This window comes from Macrosteles quadrilineatus, unplaced genomic scaffold, assembly GCF_028750875.1.
Source record: "Macrosteles quadrilineatus isolate MER2022 unplaced genomic scaffold, UCM_ALF_1.0 Scaffold_5__1_contigs__length_97177068, whole genome shotgun sequence".
Lineage (NCBI taxonomy): Eukaryota > Metazoa > Arthropoda > Insecta > Hemiptera > Cicadellidae > Macrosteles > Macrosteles quadrilineatus.
The window spans coordinates 43,688,254-43,708,850 of record NW_026542598.1 but is presented as its reverse complement, the minus strand read 5'-3'; the positions used below and the strand labels follow the sequence as shown (position 1 = coordinate 43,708,850).

The following is a 20,597-nucleotide window of genomic DNA, read 5'->3' as shown; positions in this document are numbered from 1 at the left end:
TATTTTAAGAAAACTACAGAACACTTAAAGAGACAGTTTGTTAAGTGTTTACTGCTGGAAAAATTCTAGACAAAAGGAAAGATATATTTCAAATGTAGTAGTAAATTTAAAGTAAAAATTGTATGATATTTTACAGTAAATCTCAAACAAATAAATATATTAAATAACTTAAAATAATAACTCTACACTTTAAAATGAAATAAAAAAATACACCAACCAAACAGAGTAGAAAAGTCTGGAAATATTTAAACAATAATATGTTTTACATCTCTTTTTAAAAATGTGATTCGATAAGGAAATGAATATACCTTACTTTGACAGTGAAAACAAACTGTCATACACCTCATGAAATATCCATAAATTAATTAAACCTTAAACATCAAATGTTAGCGGAAAATAGGGAAACCTAACAGGAACTTACACTTGCAAACAGTCTAACATAAATAGTATTGCAGTTCACACAATGCTACAAAACTAAAATAAATAGAAAATTAAATCGCTTAATTTATTGATTAGTAAATAAATACTAAAAAGATATCAACAAACAATAACAAACGTACAATAATATATACATTTAATACAAATAATTCACTGTAAAATATACAAAATACGCGGTCAAGGTGGGAGAAGTTAAACAGGAGGCGGTTCCGAGCCGATATTAATCACGCAATATGCGCTGCCGATCGGAAACTCTACGGCGAGATGAGGTCTCATAGACCATTCCAGCAACGTCACTCGTTCTGGGCGTCATAAGTCAGGGAATCTACAAACACAAACCAATCATCATGACCAAAACAACAGACAACTTGGCCACCTAGGTGTCATAGATCATTCCAGCAACATCACTAGATCTTGAAGTCATAAGTCAGGGAATCTATAAACACGAACCAATCATCATGACCAGAACTACAGACAACTTGGCCACCTAGGTGTCATAGATCATTCCAGCAACATCACTAGATCTGGAAGTCATAAGTCAGGGAATCTATAAACACGAACCAATCATCATGACCAGAACTACAGACAACTTGGCCACCTAGGTGTCATAGATCATTCCAGCAACGTCACTCGTTCTGGGCGTCATAAGTTAGGGAATCTATCACAAACCAATTATCATAACCAGGACAAAAGACAACTTAGCCACCTAGGTGTCATAGATCATTCCAGCAATGTCACTAGATCTGGAAGTCATAAGTCAGGGAATCTATAAACACAAACCAATCATCATGACCAGAACTACAGACGATTTGGCCACCTAGGTGTCATAGATCATTCCAGCCACATCACTCGTTCCAATCATCATGACCAGAACAACAAACAACTTGGCCACCTAGGTGTCATAGATAATTCCAGCAACATCACTCGTTCTGGGCGTCATAAGTCAGGGAATCTACAAACACAAACCAATCATCATGACCAAAACAACAGACAACTTGGCCACCTAGGTCTCATAGATCATTCCAGCAACGTCACTAGATCTGGAAGTCGTAAGTCAGGGAATCTACAAACACAAACCAATCATCATAACCAGAACCACAGAAACTTGGCCACCTAGGTGTCATAGATCATTCCAGCAACTTCACTCGTTCTGGGCGTCATAAGTCAGGGAATCTATAAACACAAACCAATCATCATGACCAGAACTACAGACAACTTGGCCACCTAGGTCTCATAGATCATTCCAGCAACGTCACTAGATCTGGAAGTCGTAAGTCAGGGAATCTACAAACACAAACCAATCATCATAACCAGAACCACAGAAACTTGGCCACCTGGGTGTCATAGATCATTCCAGCAACATCACTCGTTCTGGGCGTCATAAGTCAGGGAATCTACAAACACAAACCAATCGTCATTACCAGAACCACAGACAACTTGACCACCTAGGTCTTATACATCATTCCAGCAACATCACTCGTTCCAATCATCATGACCAGAACAACAAACAACTTGGCCACCTAGGTGTCATAGATCATTCCAGCAACATCACTAGATCTGGAAGTCGTAAGTCAGGGAATCTACAAACACAAACCAATCATCATAACCAGAACAACAGACAACTTGGCCACCTAGGTGTCATAGATCATTCCAGCAACATCACTCGTTCCAATCATCATGACCAGAACAACAAACAACTTGGCCACCTAGGTGTCATAGATCATTCCAGCAACGTCACTAGATCTGGAAGTCGTAAGTCAGGAAATCTACAAACACAAACCAATCATCATGACCAGAACTACAGACAACTTGGCCACCTAGGTGTCATAGATCATTCCAGCAACATCATTAGATCTGGAAGTCGTAAGTCAGGGAATCTACAAACACAAATAAATCATCATGACCAGAACAACAGACAACTTGGCCACCTAGGTGTCATAGATCATTCCAGCAACATCACTCGTTCCAATCATCATGACCAGAACAACAAACAACTTGGCCACCTAGGTGTCATAGATCATTCCAGCAACGTCACTCGTTCTGGGCGTCATAAGTCAGGGAATCTGAATCTATAAACACAGACCAAGCATCATGACCAGAACAATAGTCACGTTCATCTTTCACAAAACATATATTAGGATGTGATTTCTGTAAATGAAGAAGTGTCTTCAGAACTAAACAGCATACTCCTACACAGTTGGGGTTATGTGGCAATATATAAATATTGTCTTGGAGTAATGAAATAATAATGAGTTAATTGTGTTTAATTTTGTACATTTTACCAACAATATGTTGCTTTAAGTTAGGGGTGTTGTTTAGAGATGATTTATTGACAGTCCTGTACAGGACTTGGCAGCTCATTTGAAATTAAATACTCCAAAAACATCTACTAATTTTAAGGGTTTTATTACAAAAAAGGGGTAGTATACAAAATATTTCAACAACAACTATACAGTAAATTATAGGATGTCTTCTTCTTTATTTTTTCATTTTATTCTTTTGTTGTTTCTTGTTCCTTACTTTCTCCCCATTCACGATCCTGTGCACCATCCTGTATGGTGAGTGTTATTATTGCGAGAGCAACAGCAGAAGAAAAACTCCACATTTCTAAGAAATGGTACTAACACAATAGGGAAAATAATCTTGGAATAACTATTCAAAATGGTTATAATGCTTGGTAAATAATACTTGAGAACAGTACAAGAAATGCAATGCCTTTTCTAATCCAGTAATTACATTTGTTGGTCCAAAGTGTCTAGCAGAATATATAATATAAACATATTAGTCATTATATTTTAAAATCTTTTAGATAATCTATGATGAAATATGAGACCCTATCAGGAATCCATTAAAATCTCTGCAACTGACTTAGATTAACACGTTCACTGCGCTACGAGATCCCGAGGTCTTGTATCGTACCTAGTCCGTAGTGCGGGACCCATAATTTTGCTTCTTTCCAAAAATTACGACATCGATATTTCGGCGTACAGTTATCGTAAAGAAATGAAACTTGTACATTTATAATGCATTTTTCTTGATGTATCAACTAGTAAATATGAAATGAACGAGATAAATAGATCTTGTAACGCACTGAAGTAATAAACGTTTACTTTAGCCTATAGTTGTTCCAAGCACTACATGAGGCTAATGGGGTGATTAGTAACCATGGTAACTAGGGGTGTGCGAGTACTCGAAGCTTCGAGCTTTTTGGTCGAGCTTTTCATTATTCGGCTCGGCTCGAGACATTTTGAAAAAGCTCGAAGTTCGAGCCGAGCTTTTAATACCAAGTCAAAACGAAAAAAACACTTAATTTGGGTCCTAATTGAAAACAATGTTATCACAATTCTACATTGTTCATGCATTCGAGGTTTGATAAGCACGAACCTCAGATCAGTCAAGACGCAATGATTATCGATCGTAATTTTGAGGAGATAGGAAAGAGACAAACTACCACCTATCGCGTTGTCTTTCTAACACAGCTATTCGTATCGTAATATACAACGCAGTGCGAGTGCGTGATTGGCTTGTCGCTATGACGACACACGGTTGCCGTGACAACCTACAGTGCGCACTGAGCACTGCGCCTTGTGTGGGAGGGGAGATTATACCAACAAACTATTTCAGGAATTCTATTTTGGGACGGATGAAAGATAAGGAAGAAACAAAAAGTGGTCACGTGTGCAAATGTAGTGGGCGACACAATAAGGCTGTAAACAGTATCGTCTGTCGTTGTTCCTTGTTTGTTTACTTTTTTCAGATTCCTTATCAAACGCCCCTATCTGCTATCTCTCTTTCTTTCTCTCTCTAACAATGTACTGATTAAACAGATTGTGGTTGACGACTTTAGTTATTTTTAGTTCAATCAATCCCATAACCTTTCTAATGTTTATCAAAATAATTAATTATCTGTTTTGTATTTTATTTCCTTTAAACCAACCCCTATTTACCATCTGTATTTTATAGAATAAAATGTTTGTTTATAAAGTTTGACTGGCCACACAATTTTGTACCTATTTTATTTTGTATAAAGTAACAGTCACCTTGATGATTATATGTATCAATAAGTGATGCAAGCTGTAATGAATGCTTTTTATTATCAAAATAAGTAATGAATTATTAATTTTTTATAATAATACATGGGTCATTGAATACCATAATGTGATGTAGTTTCCTATTTGTAACTTGCAAATAATAATAATCTAGTTAATCCTGGAAAATGAAAAATAGTGATCGCATTCATAAACCTTTTGTCAAAACAGCAACACGGGTGTAAGGGTTTATTGTTTCATAGGGGTACAAAGGACGTGTGTGTTTCAAGGACAAAGTGTTGGGCCTCCCGGTGTAGGGGGGAGGGGTGGTGGTGAGACTGCAAGAAGGGGAGGGAACTGGTTTTGGCTATTTATTGATTAGTTGCCGACCCTTCTAGATAACAAAATTGAGTATCTTGGTCTACAAATACTCTTTGTAAGGTAAGTTTATTCCCCCAAGTGAGTAAAAACTACCTTCCTATATAATGACATTTTCTCACTAATTATATAACTTCAAAATTTGAACTATGAAAAAGTAACCAAGTCCAGCTGAAAACATAATCATAAATGAGGATATTTTTGAAATACAGAATAACTAATCAAACAAAATTTTTAACACTTTCATTTCTCAACTTTTTTCCTTGAAAATGTCAACAGTTTTTCACTTATTTTTAATAAAGATTATCACTTATAATTGTTTTAAAGAAGTCCAGATGTGTGAACTTGAAGAGCAGACAAGAGACATACGTCACTGCCACAAAAACTCTTCTCTACTGTGAATGAATGAACTGTACTGTTTATTGTGTCTGTGTGAAGCCCCACCCACCGTCTAACGGGACATGGGGGAGGAAAAGAGAAAGTTTGGCAGAATTTGCCCTTGTTCTAAAGCCTGGTTCACATGCCCTCCCTCACCCTCGGCCTCAGTCGCTTGCAGATTTCCATTACACAAGAGTGTTAATTATTTTGAAATAATGTAAATGTTTGAATTTGACTATGATGAGATCTAATAAAGTTTCCTCTAATTTATGAATAGGCTTAACTTTTTAAGTATTAATCTAAGTCATTTGTCAGTTTTTGTATTTCTTTTTAAAAGCAATTGCAGTTATACATTAAAAAAATTACAAACGTCTTGGCCTACAAATACATTTTGTAAGGAGAGTCTTTTCTCTAGTGAGTAAAAACGATCGCGGTCAAGGAATGAACTGTGCTAAAACAGCACATTGTCAATGTTTACAAAAGTATTTTACTGAAACCCTGGTATTTTTTAAAGACATTGCATAATAGCCTATGTCGACGTCTGTGGAGAAAAGTATGGCAATAGATAGGTTTTACTTTTAGCCTACAATATAGATTATGTTTTGGGACTAAAATCTCCAAAAGACCAAAAGAGTGCTTTTAACAAACATTTCATAGTTTTATTTAGTAACAAAAGTGTTTGACTATGTTCCCGATTATACCAAGAACAAGGTTCGGCAGGCAGAGTGGATTCACTGTGAACCGGCCCTTATGCACGACGTCACTATAACCTCCGTGTAGGGGTGTCAACAATGGATCGGAACAATCAAAGTTTTGAACCTGTCTGTAACCTAGTTTTTTATACTTAAATACTCATTATTTATAAACAAACACGTCCTACATATCGGATCTCGAATCACGATATTTATCGATACCCTTTCCACCCACAATAAGCACATAAAACGATGTCAAAGCAATCGTCATTTGCTCCATTGAAACACGAAAGTCGATTGGCTGACATGGTAGTGCACTGACGCCTCCTGACCAATGAGAACTGTTGTTACATACTTTTATGGTCAACATTCACCAATCGTTTTAACATTACAAAATCGACACGGACTAAGGCTTATAATATTTTTCAATAAATACATTATGTTATAGTAGCACTTAAAACTTCACTAAACTCTTTAATCAGGTAGATAGTACATATCAAAATATGGATCTACTTTTTGGCGCAATATAAAGCAAGCCTAACCATACGACGATGTTAAAGTTTAATGGTTGAATATAATTTTTCTAATGATGCGTATAATGCAGGGATTATTGAACTGAAAATTTCGACGTTGTACTAAAAATAAAAATAATACATCTAAATGTCTGACTTATTGATACAGACATTGTTTAGGATAATTAATTTCGTGTTGGCAGGACATTCGCGCGCCGGTTGTCTCTTGAGTTGAGTCTGACATCTTGAAATGTAGATTCGTAGATTGTGTTGTGCAATGCTGAAGCTAAATAATGTCCCCGGCACCGTCGCTGTTTTGAACTAGATAGTTTCTAAGTTGGCTATGAAAATTGTTAACCGTGATGACAAAACTAATACTGTAGCTATACAGTAAATAAATGCTAAAATAAAATATTTATCCCTGTCGGATGTCGGTATCATCGGAATCGACTTTTGACAATCGAGTCTTGGTACCGATACCAATGTCCAAGTATCGGTGGTATCGATGACGATTATCGAATCATCTCTTTTTACTAGTAGAGCTGTATCGTGACGTAATCGATGCATCGGGATTTTGATGCATGCTGGATCGAATCGGGATTCGATGCATCGCACTCGCACACCTACACCTCACACCACTGCCTTTCACCCAGTCCCAGTGTCAGCTCAGCTGCTCAGCTGTCGGCGCTGTCGCTGTCAGTGAAATGGATGACGCAAGCGATGTCTAGGTTGCCGATTATTAGTAGGCCTAGTATGTCAATATTTAAAGGGGTTAAGGGATTAAATAAAACTCAAACATTTTCCTTTCTTACTATTTATTTGTCAAATATCATCAATGAAAATAACGAAATCGGCTTAACGTCTACTACTCAATTATTATGCACTTTTTTAAGAATAAAAAGTTTAATAATTTAGATAAGGTGACGCTAGAAAAGCTCGGCTCGAAAAAGCTCGAGCTCGAAAATTTTTTAAAAAGCTCGGCTCGGCTCGGCTCGAGGTTGAAAATCACTATTCGCACACCCCTAATGGTAACCTTTGTTGAATGCTTGTATGAAAGAAGGAAACCAAAGAAATAATTCAAGAACAAAGAGAAAGAATAATGGCGTTTTTATGCTGTTATTTTTATGAGCTATCTAATGTTTTACAGGTTTACATATTTATCGTTTTCAACAACGGGAACATAAATCTTTTTAAACTATCGGCGTGTATCTCTTCTAAAACAGCACTAACGGATGGGTATTAAAGGTCACTGGTTAATGACCTAAAATATCACGATTGTGCAATGTTGTATTTTGATATAAAAAAACAAATCATTTACATTAATTCGAATATTTCTCCTGGTCCCTACTAAATCATACAAAAATCAATGCTAAATAATCGTCAAACCGGACAAGCAATTTTCGATAAACAACTTTGTATCATTGGTTTTTGTTTTGCGATTGGGATCCCTTTCCCAGCCCTTTAGGGAAGTGGTGCAAGTCTAAATATAGCTTCAAGGTTGCACCCATCCCTTCCCCCCGCCCACTCGACTCACTGTTGGCACGCACTCATTTCGAGGTCATAGCACAACCCCAAAATGATAACGAAATAAATACAGTAATTTGTAAACATATTTCATTTGTATTTTATTTAGCCTGAAATCAGCCGTAAGGAAACGCATTATTATAAAAAGTGATAAAAGAAAGATAAAATATATTTTTTATAACGGTTACGATTATAAGGAATTCGTAAATAACCAGATAACATATGTTTTTCTTAATTTGTTATTGTAGGAAAATAATAAATACAAATAAATAATGAACTATTACAGCTGTGCGGTACGAGATCTCGGGGTCTTGTACAATGACGTCATATTTACTTCCTGGGCTGTCTGAAAACATTGTACTGGTTCGGATAAACAAACACTCAGTGCTCTCTCGCCTTTCTTTACGAGGTTATGCGCAAAAGATTACTGCGCAACGTAATCTACGGTATCAGATCACAGGTCAAGTACTTATTCACACAGATCAAGTAGGTACTGGAAAATATCCAAGTACCTACTTGATCTATACTGAGACTAGAGAACCCCCAGGAACACTGCAAGCCACATTTTCAAAAACACCATATCCTCACCATAATCAAATACCAATAATAATCCTCACCATAATAATGTGGTTCATGACATGGAAGGTTGGTTCTTGAACAATGGATTAAAACTTAATCTTGCAAAAACGCAAACAATAAAATTTTCTGTCAGAAACAATGGTAATAAAATTGAATCCCTTAAATTGGCAACGTCTCATAAATTTCTAGGTGTTTACATAGACGAATCACTTAAATGGGATGTACATCTGAATCAATTAAAAAGTAATCTTAGATCCATGTCAATTGTATTTCTGCACTTAAGGGACTGTGTTCCTAAAGAAACTCTGAAAATGGTTTATCATGCTTATGTAGAATCAGTATTGAGGTATGGTATAATCTTATGGGGTCAGGCTACCGGAGTCAAATCAATATTCAGGCTACAAAAACGCATTATCCGTATTATGACCAGCTCTCATCCACGTAGTTCATGCAAAAACCTTTTTCGAAATTTAAAAATCCATACCCTAACAGGACTGTACATCTTGGAATCACTAAACTACATTCATTCAGCTAAAAACGACCTCCCAGAATCAATTCAAATCAACCATAGATATAATACTCGAAATGAAAACATTTTTAGATTTCCAAGGCACCATTTGACCCTTTATGAAAAAAGTCCACTATATGCTGGGCTGAGGCTGTACAATGTGCTGCCTGCAAACTATAAATTGCTAAATGAAAATAATTTTAAAGATAAAATAGGTGAACTCTTAATTGACAGAGCCTTTTATTTAATTGCAGATTTTCACAATGCCCCTTTAGTTTAGAATAGTTTTATCATTCAATTTTGTTAATTATATTATCATCTTGATTACTATTTTATTTTTTATATTCTGACAATTCGAACTCTGACAATGCACCTATTCTGTATGTAACACATGTAAAGAATGTTATGTGCAAATAAAATATGTCTATGTCTATGTCTATGTCTATAATCTCAACCTACATCCTCGAAACAGTTATCCTAGCAAAAAACTCCTCACCACTTCTCCGCCAAAATCAACATACCCACTTCACCAGACATAGATCCGACATTGACCTACCGCAACACCGTCTTAAAAAATCTAGTAACACTCCACCACATACAGGGTCACGTTTCTTCAACCTACTTCCAGACCACCTCAAATCCTTAAACAACAACAAAAAATTTGCCAACAAACTAAAACAGTACCTACTTGACAGACCATATTACACCATTACTGAATTCATCGAAGAACACACCTTTCAACATCTAAGAGCTCACATTGCCTAACACACAATTAGCCTACACAAAGGAGTGAAGAAATTGAAGTTGAAGATAGATGAAGATGACGACTCCCCTTTCCTTGGATAGTGGCGAGGACTTCGGATGGTAAATGGTAAATGGTAAATCTCGGGGTCTCGTATCGCACCTGGGTAATCATAGCGGACGAGACCTATAGATCTCATAACGCACCATTGGAATAATGCTGGAAAATATACAACGCAGTGAACGTGTTAAGAGAAAAATTAGGTATTGTAATGTCGATGTAACTAAAATAATACCCCCGCCGCAGCAAAACCTGCAGACTTAGCGAATTTCCATTTGCCTGATTGGATTTAAACTAAAATGTCTCCTTAAAAATATCACATTTATTCTCTATTTAAACAGGATTAGTTTAATGAGTACTTAGGTTTGCTGCAACAGGCAGTGGCGTATTTACCATAAGGCACACTAGGCACGTGCCTAGGGGCGCCAGCCGTTGAGGGGCGCCCACTAGAGCGCCCGCCGTTGAAGGGCGCCTGGCCGCGGCAGGCAGCAGGTAATGTGACGGGCGTCGCGACATTTTTTTTATCATATAAAATCTTTGGTAAAAATTCTCCAACAAAAAGTGTTAATACCAACTAAAAGTAAGAAGTAATTAGCGTAAGATGTTAAGAAAAGATTTATTGGTGGCCTTAAAATTAGTAATGCTTCAGAGTCGTCAGAACAGATTAAAATTGAATAGTATGGTGTAATAAATTATTTTGCAAGAAATTGTATAGAGTTAAATACATGTACACCTAAAAATTACTATTATCAACTTATTCAAATGTTAACTGGTACTCATTAAAAGTTATAGGAGTGATAAGATGTTCTGGGGTAAAAAATTGGGATGATCTGGAGTAAAAAGAATTGGGGGATGGAAAAACGTTGATTCTTGTTTACCTGACATTTAAATACAGTAGAGTCCCGCAAACTCGGTGTAATGTGGACTGGAAGGGTGCCGAGTTTGTGAAATGCCGGGTTATCAGGAACTAAGGTTAAAAATAAGAACAATACTGTTTTTAAGCTTTTTAACCGCCTTTTTTTATTTATATTTATACTACAAGTCAGTATTAAGTCTTCAGATATAGTTCAACAAATCCTTCCTGGTACGAGTTACGAATGATTTGACTTGAGCTGGCTTGAGTCCATGTTTTACTCGGACTCAAAAAATCACAAATTTTCTGAGCCAGGTGATGGCCGAGTTATCCAGACTGCCGGGTTATCGAGTGTCGAGTTTGCAGGACTCTACTGTAATGTAAGGATATTTTGAAAAATTATTGCCATCACAAACACCATTATTGCATCTGATAAACGCAAATACATTAACAACCGAGCAAATTGTCTTGCGGTTGGGCATAAAGCTTAAAGATGTTTTGATCTTTAAATGTGTATAAGCAATTTGAAATATATAAAATAGTTTCTATCAGCACTTTAAGCCTTTAGCCAATTTTTTTATTCCTCTCTAAAATCTTTTTCAGGTTGTCCACCCAAGCCGTATACCGTTTATAGCTGACCTTTCACACCAGATAAGCCACCTCATTTTCAAGCTTAAAAAGGATTGCATGTGTACAAGACTTGAACCCACGCATGTTGAAAGACCTCAATAGGCTACACTCGTCAATGCAATGCCTTAGCCAACTGAGCTACCATGCCACCGTCAAGTATTAATATAAGCAGACAAGCGCTCGCAGGTTGGATTTGAGGAACTAATTTCCTAAGCTATACTCGCTCTTAGGGCTTAAAGTTTCAAATTGGCTGTGTGAGACGTTACATTGTATTTTCTTGATATTTGGAACAGTACGGTACAAGCACTTTCCTTTAAATATTTTACTATTGCGACTGCAAAACTGCAATTGCCAGACCGGAGATGCTGGATTAGCGAGTGGCCAAATTACAAATAGTCGACCAACTGCACAATCCAACATTGTATCTTAAAATTCCAACTGCACAATCCAAAATTGTATCTTAAAATTGAGACCACCACACTTAGGGAGCGCTGAAAATTCAATAAAGGAAGGCAGAGTCTAGATTTAAGTACTTAGTTTATTGTTTTGAATTAATTCTGAGTTTATTGTTAAATAATAGTAGTTGAAAAGACAGGTTTTCTCGTGGACAGCCTCAGGGAGGAAAATATAGCGTAATGACACGACAGTGGGTTCCCAGTTACACAAAATGCTGACACCTCTTGTCAGGCCACACATTCTATACGAAGACCAAACCATCGAACACAATGTAGCAATGAAAGTGCCGAATACTTTGTAGCACACAACAAAAACCCAATTAAAGTGCAAGACTATGCTGGCAAGTGGAGTTGCAATACGTGTCCATTGTTCAATTGCAAATAGAATGGTAATTGCTGAAATTTACCAAAACTGGGTTTTGAGCTAATATTCGTGATATTCATTCATCTCTGATAAATCCCAAATTTTCCCAAAATATAAAAAAAGATTCTTTACCAACTCGTATCAGAGCTTTATTACTTGGTTAACATTCAGGTACTCACCTCGTCGGGTCTTCTATAAAGTGACTAGGAATTTCAAAGAGATCTGGAGGAATGTCATTTTTGAAGGCAAACTCTTGGAATGTGATTTTGGCAGTTACTGTAGGAAGTATTGGTATGTCTGAAACATTACATTGATGACATAATTCAAAAGTTAACAATATTTTGATAAGTAAGAGTAAAATTACACCTATAGTTATGTAACTTTGCTTCATGAGGATTTAGATTCAGGTAAATAGATACTAGCAAACGGTTTTGTAGCTTTAGTAGATAAACACGAGTAAATTAAAAGCTCTTGAAAATATATTTACGCGAATAGGCTACTGCATTTACCAACAAGAGAATTCAAATATAAAATTGGTTAACAGTGACTGATTTCAGGAGACATTTCAAATAAAGTTAACCAATGGGAGAACAATCCCCAACAGGGTTGACATGTATTGATTCAAGGAAAATAGATACAGGGCATTAGTGTGCACCTTTACTCATCTGGAAATCTGAGTTAGTTAAGGATCCTTATGGAATTATGAAGGTTTCGGCAATCTTACCAATTTTTACAGGGAACCCAGGCGGCAGTTTCATTTGCACAAATTCTCTGAGTTTGTTGAAATGTTTGAAAGGAGTGATGACTTCCAAGACGTTCAAAAGCATGTCCACAGAGAGGGGGAAGTCTGGGCTCTGAAAGATTAAAACATTATAAACATGAGCCTACTAGGGAAACAGATGATCTTAGTCACTAACAAAGCTACACAGATCATCTCACAACATTCTACTTACCTTAAGGTGATGGTTGAAATAAAGTATTCAGAATCTTGAAAAATCCAATCAAATTTCAAACCCTAAACAGAAAACCTTTTTTGCTTGCCTGGTTGAGGTTACAAAAAAAAAAAAAAAATTATAGAATAATAAAAGGTTTACTGTGCAATCAAAATTGAATGAAATTAGACTCCTGTCACTGACATAATAACATAAATATTATACGTGACTAACACACATTTTATAACCCAAAACACATAAGTTAATTTTAATAAACAACAAATCGCTAAAATAAATAAAACTCCTCCCACTACAAAAAAAAAGAAAGATATTAATAGGCCTACTTACTTACCTATAATAGCGTAATTCTTTACTAACAAAAACCCTCAAGATGAATTAAACTCCTTTTTGAAATTTTGAATCTCAAAACTCGCCGATTAAATTTTAAAACAGAACCTTTTCCAATGTTTTCATGGTATTGCAATTTTGTTTTGGAACACTACCGTTTGCATTCATATTCAGCCTATGTCTTAGTGAAATTAATAAGTGATCAGGTGAACACCTCAGCACTCACCATTGCTACAGTGGCCTTGAAGGCCTTGGTAGTTTCTTTGTGCACCAACTCCCGACCCAAGGTGGGCGGTTCTCCCACAGGTGCAGAAATATACTCCTCCCAGGACACACAACAATCGGGTGGAGGCGTCAGGGATAACCTCCTGACTGGCTGAAATACACAACACTAGATATGGATAGGGCACCACCTCAACCGAAACACTTTAACAAACGGCCAAGGAAAATAATACCCTCGCCGCAGCAAACCTGCAGACTAAGCCAATTTCCATTTACCTGGCTGGATTTCTACAAAAATATTCCCTGAAAATTGTCGGATTTCTTTCCCTATTCAAATAACATTAATTTAAATGAGTACCTAGTTTTGCTGCTAGAGGGAAGGTACAGTATAGTTGTGTGTTTTTATTGAAATGTTGATAGCTTAGTATGAAATAAACAAAATTGCCAAATTTGATTGAAATATATTCATAAACAAGCAAAATACAACAGTTTATTTTAGGGATGGACAGGATTGAATTTTTAGTTCGGGACGGGAATTCCCGATTTTCGGGACGGGACGGGAAGGGATTTTTTTCTGTGCATAAAAAGAAAGTCGTGAGTATTGCAGTTACCAAAAAAGGCATACGAAATCAATTTTTACCATTTGTGTCACTGATCTATAAAAACCAAAAAATGGGTAACAATTTACAGGTACCTATAGAAACTTGTGACTCGCGGTCGAAATGACTCGCAGTCGGTATGACTCCACGGTCACAGCGTGATTGTCGGTATGACTCGGCGGTCACGGCGCGATCGTCGGTATGACTCCGCGGTCACGGGGTGATCGTCGGTATGACTCGCGGTCACGGGGTGATCGTCGGTATGACTCGCGGTCACAGAGCGATCGTCGTTATGACTCGCGGTCACGGTGCGATCGTCGGTCGAATAAACGCGGTCACGGCGCGATCGTCGTTATAGCGGCGTCATCGACACTCGCTAAGCAGCAAAATCGCCGCCGATCGGACCAAATCCCGTCCCGAAAAATTCCCGAGTCAAATGTAATCCCGTCCCGATAATCGGGAATATTATTTTCCCGAAAAATTCCCGAAATTTCGGGACCTGTCCATCCCTAGTTTATTTATACTCAAGATTCAAGATTCAAAGAGTCTTTATTCACACAGTACAAATTTTCGTACATGAATAGTGTCTATTGTTACTTATTACCTAAATTAGCAATAAGAAACATTTAAACAAAATACTATAGGCTACATTATTTTAAATTTAAATTACTATAATCTTCTATTTTGTAAGGTGCAAGGTCAAGTAAGAATACCTTCAGTTTTTTCATAAATTTAGATTTGTCTTTTTCTTTTTTTTTAAAACTATGAAGTTTTCTAAAAAAATAGTTTCTAATATAAGAAGGTTTATTTTTAAAAAGTTCCAGTCTTGGTTTTTCTTTAGCTAAATAATTTTTACCCCTTGTATTATAATTATGCACAGGCAATTCTTGAGTCTCAGCAATATTTAAAAAATATTTAATTGTTTCAAAAATATATAAGGCGTGAACTGTAAAAATGCCCATTCCTTTAAAATAAGATTTGACGGACTGGTTATATTTTAATTTATGTATTATCCTGATTGCTTTTTTTTGTATTTTCAAAATCTTTTTTAAATTCTTTTTCTTTGTCCCACCATAAATACTAATTCCATAGTTAAATATACTAATTCCATAGTTGTTTTGTAACTACCATCTAGGCCTACTTCTGAAGAAGCCTCTGAAAGAGGCGAAATATTAAGTATATTATGTGTGTGTGATTTTATGTGTTCTTTGACTCATCTGCAACCTTTCATCAGGTGAGTTAGCTGTGTCCTCTCCATCCTATATTTATTTATTCAATCCAAGCTAAATGCTTTTTCCTAAAAACATAATTCCATAGTTAATATGTGATTCAATATGAGCATGATATATCATTTTAAGGACTGATCCTTCACAGAGATATGACATTGTTCTTAGGACGAATATACCAGAATTTAGTTTTTTTATTAAATACTCAACATGTTTATTCCAGCTTAAATCCTCATCTATTATCAAACCCAATAGTTTTGAGGTTTTAACTTGAGCAATGGAATTTGTATCTATATCTAACTTTATACTTTTATAATTTTTGTCTCTTTTTGTTTTGAAAAGAATGAAATTAGTTTTACTAGTATTAAGTACTAAATTATGGTCTTTTAAAAACTGATTCAGACTTTTTAATTCTAATTTAGCAGACATTTCTAAATCAGTTAGGGATTTCCCAGTTGTGTTAAGATTAATATCATCTGCATATATATTTATCTTACTACCTGGGTCTTTTAGAGAATTTGGAAGATTTTTAAGATAACATATGAATAAAAGAGGACCAAGAATCGATCCCTGTGGGACACCAGATGATATCTTTGATAAATTAGATCTTGTTTTTTGGATAATGTTATTTTTTGACAAAGTTGATATTTCCACAAATTGGTAACGTGCCTCTAAGTATGATTTAAACCATTTGAGAGTGACTCCTTTAATACCCAAATTATCAAGTTTAGCTATTAATTGATGGTGGTCTACATTATCAAATGCCTGGGACATGTCTATGAAGATGCCAGCTGAATTTAAACCCTTATCTAGTGAATTTATCACGGCTTCAATGAAACTAACCGCTGATGTAACAGTTGATCTACCAGCACGGAAACCATGTTGTTCATTATCAATTAGATCATTCTGGTTCAAGAAACTGTTCAACCTGTTGTACACTGCCTTCTCATATACCTTTGATATTGCCGGGATAAAGAATAACATAGACATAAGAATAACATAGACATTTTAAATTTAAAGTTTTTTTTTATTATCTCCGTAACCATTAAGCATACAACAACGCGTCAATGTACTACAAAATTATTTCTTTTTTAAGCTCTACAAAATGGTCTGGAAAGAAATTGTGAAAAGTTTTTAGAGTCAAAAATGGGAAAAACCAACTTTCACCCCATAAAACCCCCCTTAACACATAGTCCGATCATGTTGGTTCGCAAACTCGTTCGAATAAACGTAGGTTGATTGATTGATTGATTCAATCAATAAACGTAGGTTTACACGTATCTACCAAATTTCATCAAAATCTGATAATTTTTGCTCAAGTTATCACGCTAACGGACACATAATATATAACAATTTGAACGGAGGGTGTTTTTGGCCTCTGGGGACCTCAAAAGGAGAAGGCCTTCTTCTTATTGGAGGAATATGGAAGCTGTGTAGATGTTAAGGCTCAGCATATGAAATTTATTTTAGTAATAATTTTAGTATAATAGAGACTATAAAATAAAAGGATCAAGTACAAAAAGATGTAAGAAGACTGGGAAGGAGTGAAAATGACATCAAAGACAGAGACATCTGGAGGCAGTGTTTGGGCGAGGCCAAGTACCTCTTAAGGTACCAGTGGCCACTCCAGTAAGTAAGTAAGAGACTATAAAATATTGTAACAATGACGAATCACCTGTCTGAATGTGATGTTATGTGATTATTTGAAAATAAATAAATAAACAAAAAAAGGAAATCAGTCCTGGGTCCAGTCTTACCATGAGTACTACGGTAATAGCTTATTCCCTATAAAGGAAATTCGCTAAAACCACCGAAATGTGTCTTAGACAAAGAAAGAGAAAGTGAAGTTACCGAACAATTTCAACACACTGCAAATTAAAACCCACCCTACAATGTTAACTGACTTGCTAGAACAAAAACCCATTTTAGTGATTTTTTCGCGTAGGCCTATTGATGTAATACCCTGTATTTATTTAACTGCTAAACATTTTTTGTTTTCATTTCAAATTCGTAACTTTGGTAAACATAGCTTTACAATTATGTGTATTGTGTATCATGAAATAATTTTCAAAATGATAATTTTTTTCCCAAAATTTTATTTTTACTGTATTTTAAGTTTATTTTTTCCCCTGTAAATAAAAAAAATCAAATGGCAACATGTCAAATAGCATATCATTTTTTAAAGCGTCTTGTTAAGATGAACAACCTTCCAATTTATACCTATCTCTTTAGTATTTTAGTAATAAACCAAAAACTAAATTTTCCTATATAAAATTCATGTTAATTGCACTACTAAGGAATACCATTTTTTCCGTTTTAGGCTTTTGAAAGTTGTAAAAGAACTGTACCATTATTACCTCGCCATTGGTATCCAGTCCCTGGGTATTGCCTTTGGTTAAACTCTCCATGATTGCCTTATTCTTTTGTAAATCTTCTTCAGACAGGTGTTCTCTTCTCTTCCGAGACTCTAGAATCATCCCATTGATTATGTAGAACTCCGAATGGAAAGTTCCAACCAATTCCTGCAACGGGTTATCAGAATTAGAAAGTATATGTGAAATAAAGGAAACTGATTTCTTTGAAAATTTCACTGTAGCCTATCATTAATTTTGGAAATATGGAGTTATGGTTTTTTGCACTCAGGTGTGGTTTTAAAACACGTTTGATTTGTATTAATGGTAAAATCAACCTGAAAAACATATTCAAGCACTGTTTCGAGAAACATTTTTAACTTCTAACTCATATTTTTCTACCAGTTTTAAAATTTATTTTGTTAAGTTGTTTAGAAGATTTTTTTTTACTAGACAGAGCGAAACATTTATTTCACCATAATCCAAATACTAGGTGAACAAAATCAAGGAAAAAATATACAAAACAAAAAACATAAAATTGCATTTAAAATCTTTAAAAAAATTAGAGTGCTCTAAAACAAATTTTGAAGGTAGCAGCCATATTTGAAAATGGCAGCCAGAGTTTTCGCATAAAAAAATTGTTCTAAAATTTAAAGCTTTTTGGAATACAAATTATAGTGTTTAGCAAAGTTGTTTACCCTAAAATATCTGATTACTATTAGAAACTTAATATTTATAATCCATACAAAATATTTAAACAAATTTGTTTTACAGGCGAAAAGCTCTTCAAAGCCTTATATGGTACTGAGCGTTAGTCTACTCTACTGTCTGATCTATGTTGGTACACATGAAACATGTAACCACACAGTTCTATGAACAAATACATTTTAAAATGAAATTAATATTTTCTGACCACTGACTACTAGGTATTACAAATCTGCAGTAGTTCCTCTGAATGATTTACCTTCCTGTCTTCTCGGAAGATCCAACCGGTCTGCGCGCGTGTGAACGTGATTGACTTGGTGGACATCTGAGCTGCCAAGATATCACTACTCATCAGAATATCCACCTCATCTTCTATCTCCATCTCCGTTTCCTACCACAAGGCCTTACATAGAGCAATGCAAAAGTGTCATAACAAGGGATGGTTGAAACTGGGAATTTCAAATCTCAAAACCAAAACCGAGACTATTAAATCCTAAATCTTGAAAACTAAACACCAAACTTTGCTTGCCTGGTTAAGGTTAAAGAAAAATACAGGTAAGCAAATGTTTATTATGCAATCAAAACTGAAATAAATTGGGCTTCTGACAACATGATTATGTGACGAATACACTTAATACCTACGGAATTTAACATCTTGTTTCAAAAGTGATTGAATATTTCTTGATAATCAAATAATGTGAATGGCAATTTTATCTGCACAGTTTGAAAGGAATAACATCAATTTGTTGATTTGTTTCCTTGTACGGACATAAATAAATAAATAAATAAATAAAAATGTCTTTATTCAGCGTTTCTCTGGTACACCAGCTTTTCAGAACAACTTTCGTCACTATGCTAAACATCTTATTCAACAATCAATTATACATAACAATTTGAAATTTTTTACAAAACAATTCAACATATCAATGTGGTCGTTATACACTTAGACAATAATTACAATTTTTTTAAAAAGATATCTTTAAGTTTTTCTTTAAATGTTTTGCTAGATGCAACAACCTTCAGGCCGTCGGGTAGACCATTGTACAACGAGGGACCAAAATATGAGAAGCTCTTCCTCCCAAGCTCTAGAGAAACTCTTGGGAGGTGAAGCCTCCCACCATGACGTGTCCTTCGCTGGGAAACCTCATCGCGAAGAGAAAGCCTCTCGCGTAAATAGTCGGGCTCACAAAGTGACAACACTCGGTGGGTCATGCAGCACGTCAACAACCTGCACATGGCTTCAACGGGAAGCAGACTAGCTACTTCTCGAAAGGGAGAGACATGATCAAATTTGTTCAAACAGAAAATGAACCGGATTGTGGAGTTTTGCAGACGTTGCAACCGATACATGTCTTCCCGAGAAATGCTATTGCCATATGCAGGGAAGCAGTAGTAAAATACTGACAGTATTAGTGACTGCACGAGCTGAAGTTTTGCAGCCTCAGGCAACAAGCCTCTGAACCTATACAAACCTCTTAGTCTCCCTAAGGCTCGCTGGGAAACAAAGGTGACATGATCGGAGAAATTCAGGCATCTGTCAATCACGACGCCAAGAGTCTTTGCCTTCTCACACACTACCAGACTCCGGCCGTCGAGACAGACAGACACTCCATCATCTCTCAAGGTCTGCACTTGGTCCAGAGGCGCTGTATGTAAGACAGTGCACTTATCGGGGTTCAGTTTGAGCCCATTGGCAAATGACCACTTGGAGATACTCTTCAAGTCAGCGTTGAGTTTGTCAATTGCTTCTTTCATGAAAACAGGCTCAAAAGACAAGTACAACTGAGAATCGTCTGCATACAAATGTGCCGTAGAGTTTTTTACACAGCTAGGGAAGTCAGCTGTGTAAAGTGTGTAGAGAACAGGGCCCAAGCAGCTGCCTTGAGGAACACCCCGTTGTTTGACGAGGGGTTCTGATGTCTCGTTTCCAAGTCTAGTAACCTGCAGTCGGTCGATGAGATACGATCGAATCCAGGTAGTGATTTCATAGCTAAATCCAAAATAGTGCATTTTAGCAATCAGCATGTCATGATCCATTGAGTCAAATGCCTTAGAGTAGTCAAGCATAACCAG

The 20,597-nt window shown here is 36.0% G+C and overlaps 1 protein-coding gene across 4 annotated transcripts in view; it reads right to left on the bottom strand.

The window, feature by feature from the left end:
• Positions 1–557: 557 nt before the first annotated feature.
• The window catches only part of LOC128995070 (ankyrin repeat domain-containing protein 13C-A-like), a 31,825-nt gene continuing 11,785 nt past the window's right edge, over positions 558–20,597 (bottom strand). Inside the window, exons 7-12 of one of the 4 annotated variants that reach the window (XM_054419953.1) lie at positions 18,784–18,915; positions 17,826–17,990; positions 13,648–13,797; positions 12,866–12,995; positions 12,321–12,438; positions 558–763 (exon numbers count right to left, since the gene is read on the bottom strand). In XM_054419953.1, coding sequence (XP_054275928.1) covers positions 748–763; positions 12,321–12,438; positions 12,866–12,995; positions 13,648–13,797; positions 17,826–17,990; positions 18,784–18,915 — 711 coding nt within the window. In that variant the 3' untranslated portion in view covers positions 558–747. Of the gene's footprint in view, positions 764–2,443; positions 2,502–2,648; positions 2,990–10,870; positions 11,066–12,320; positions 12,439–12,865; positions 12,996–13,647; positions 13,798–17,825; positions 17,991–18,783; positions 18,916–20,597 lie in introns of those variants that run through there. The other 3 variants (XM_054419954.1, XM_054419951.1, XM_054419952.1) reach the window with 3 other exon arrangements.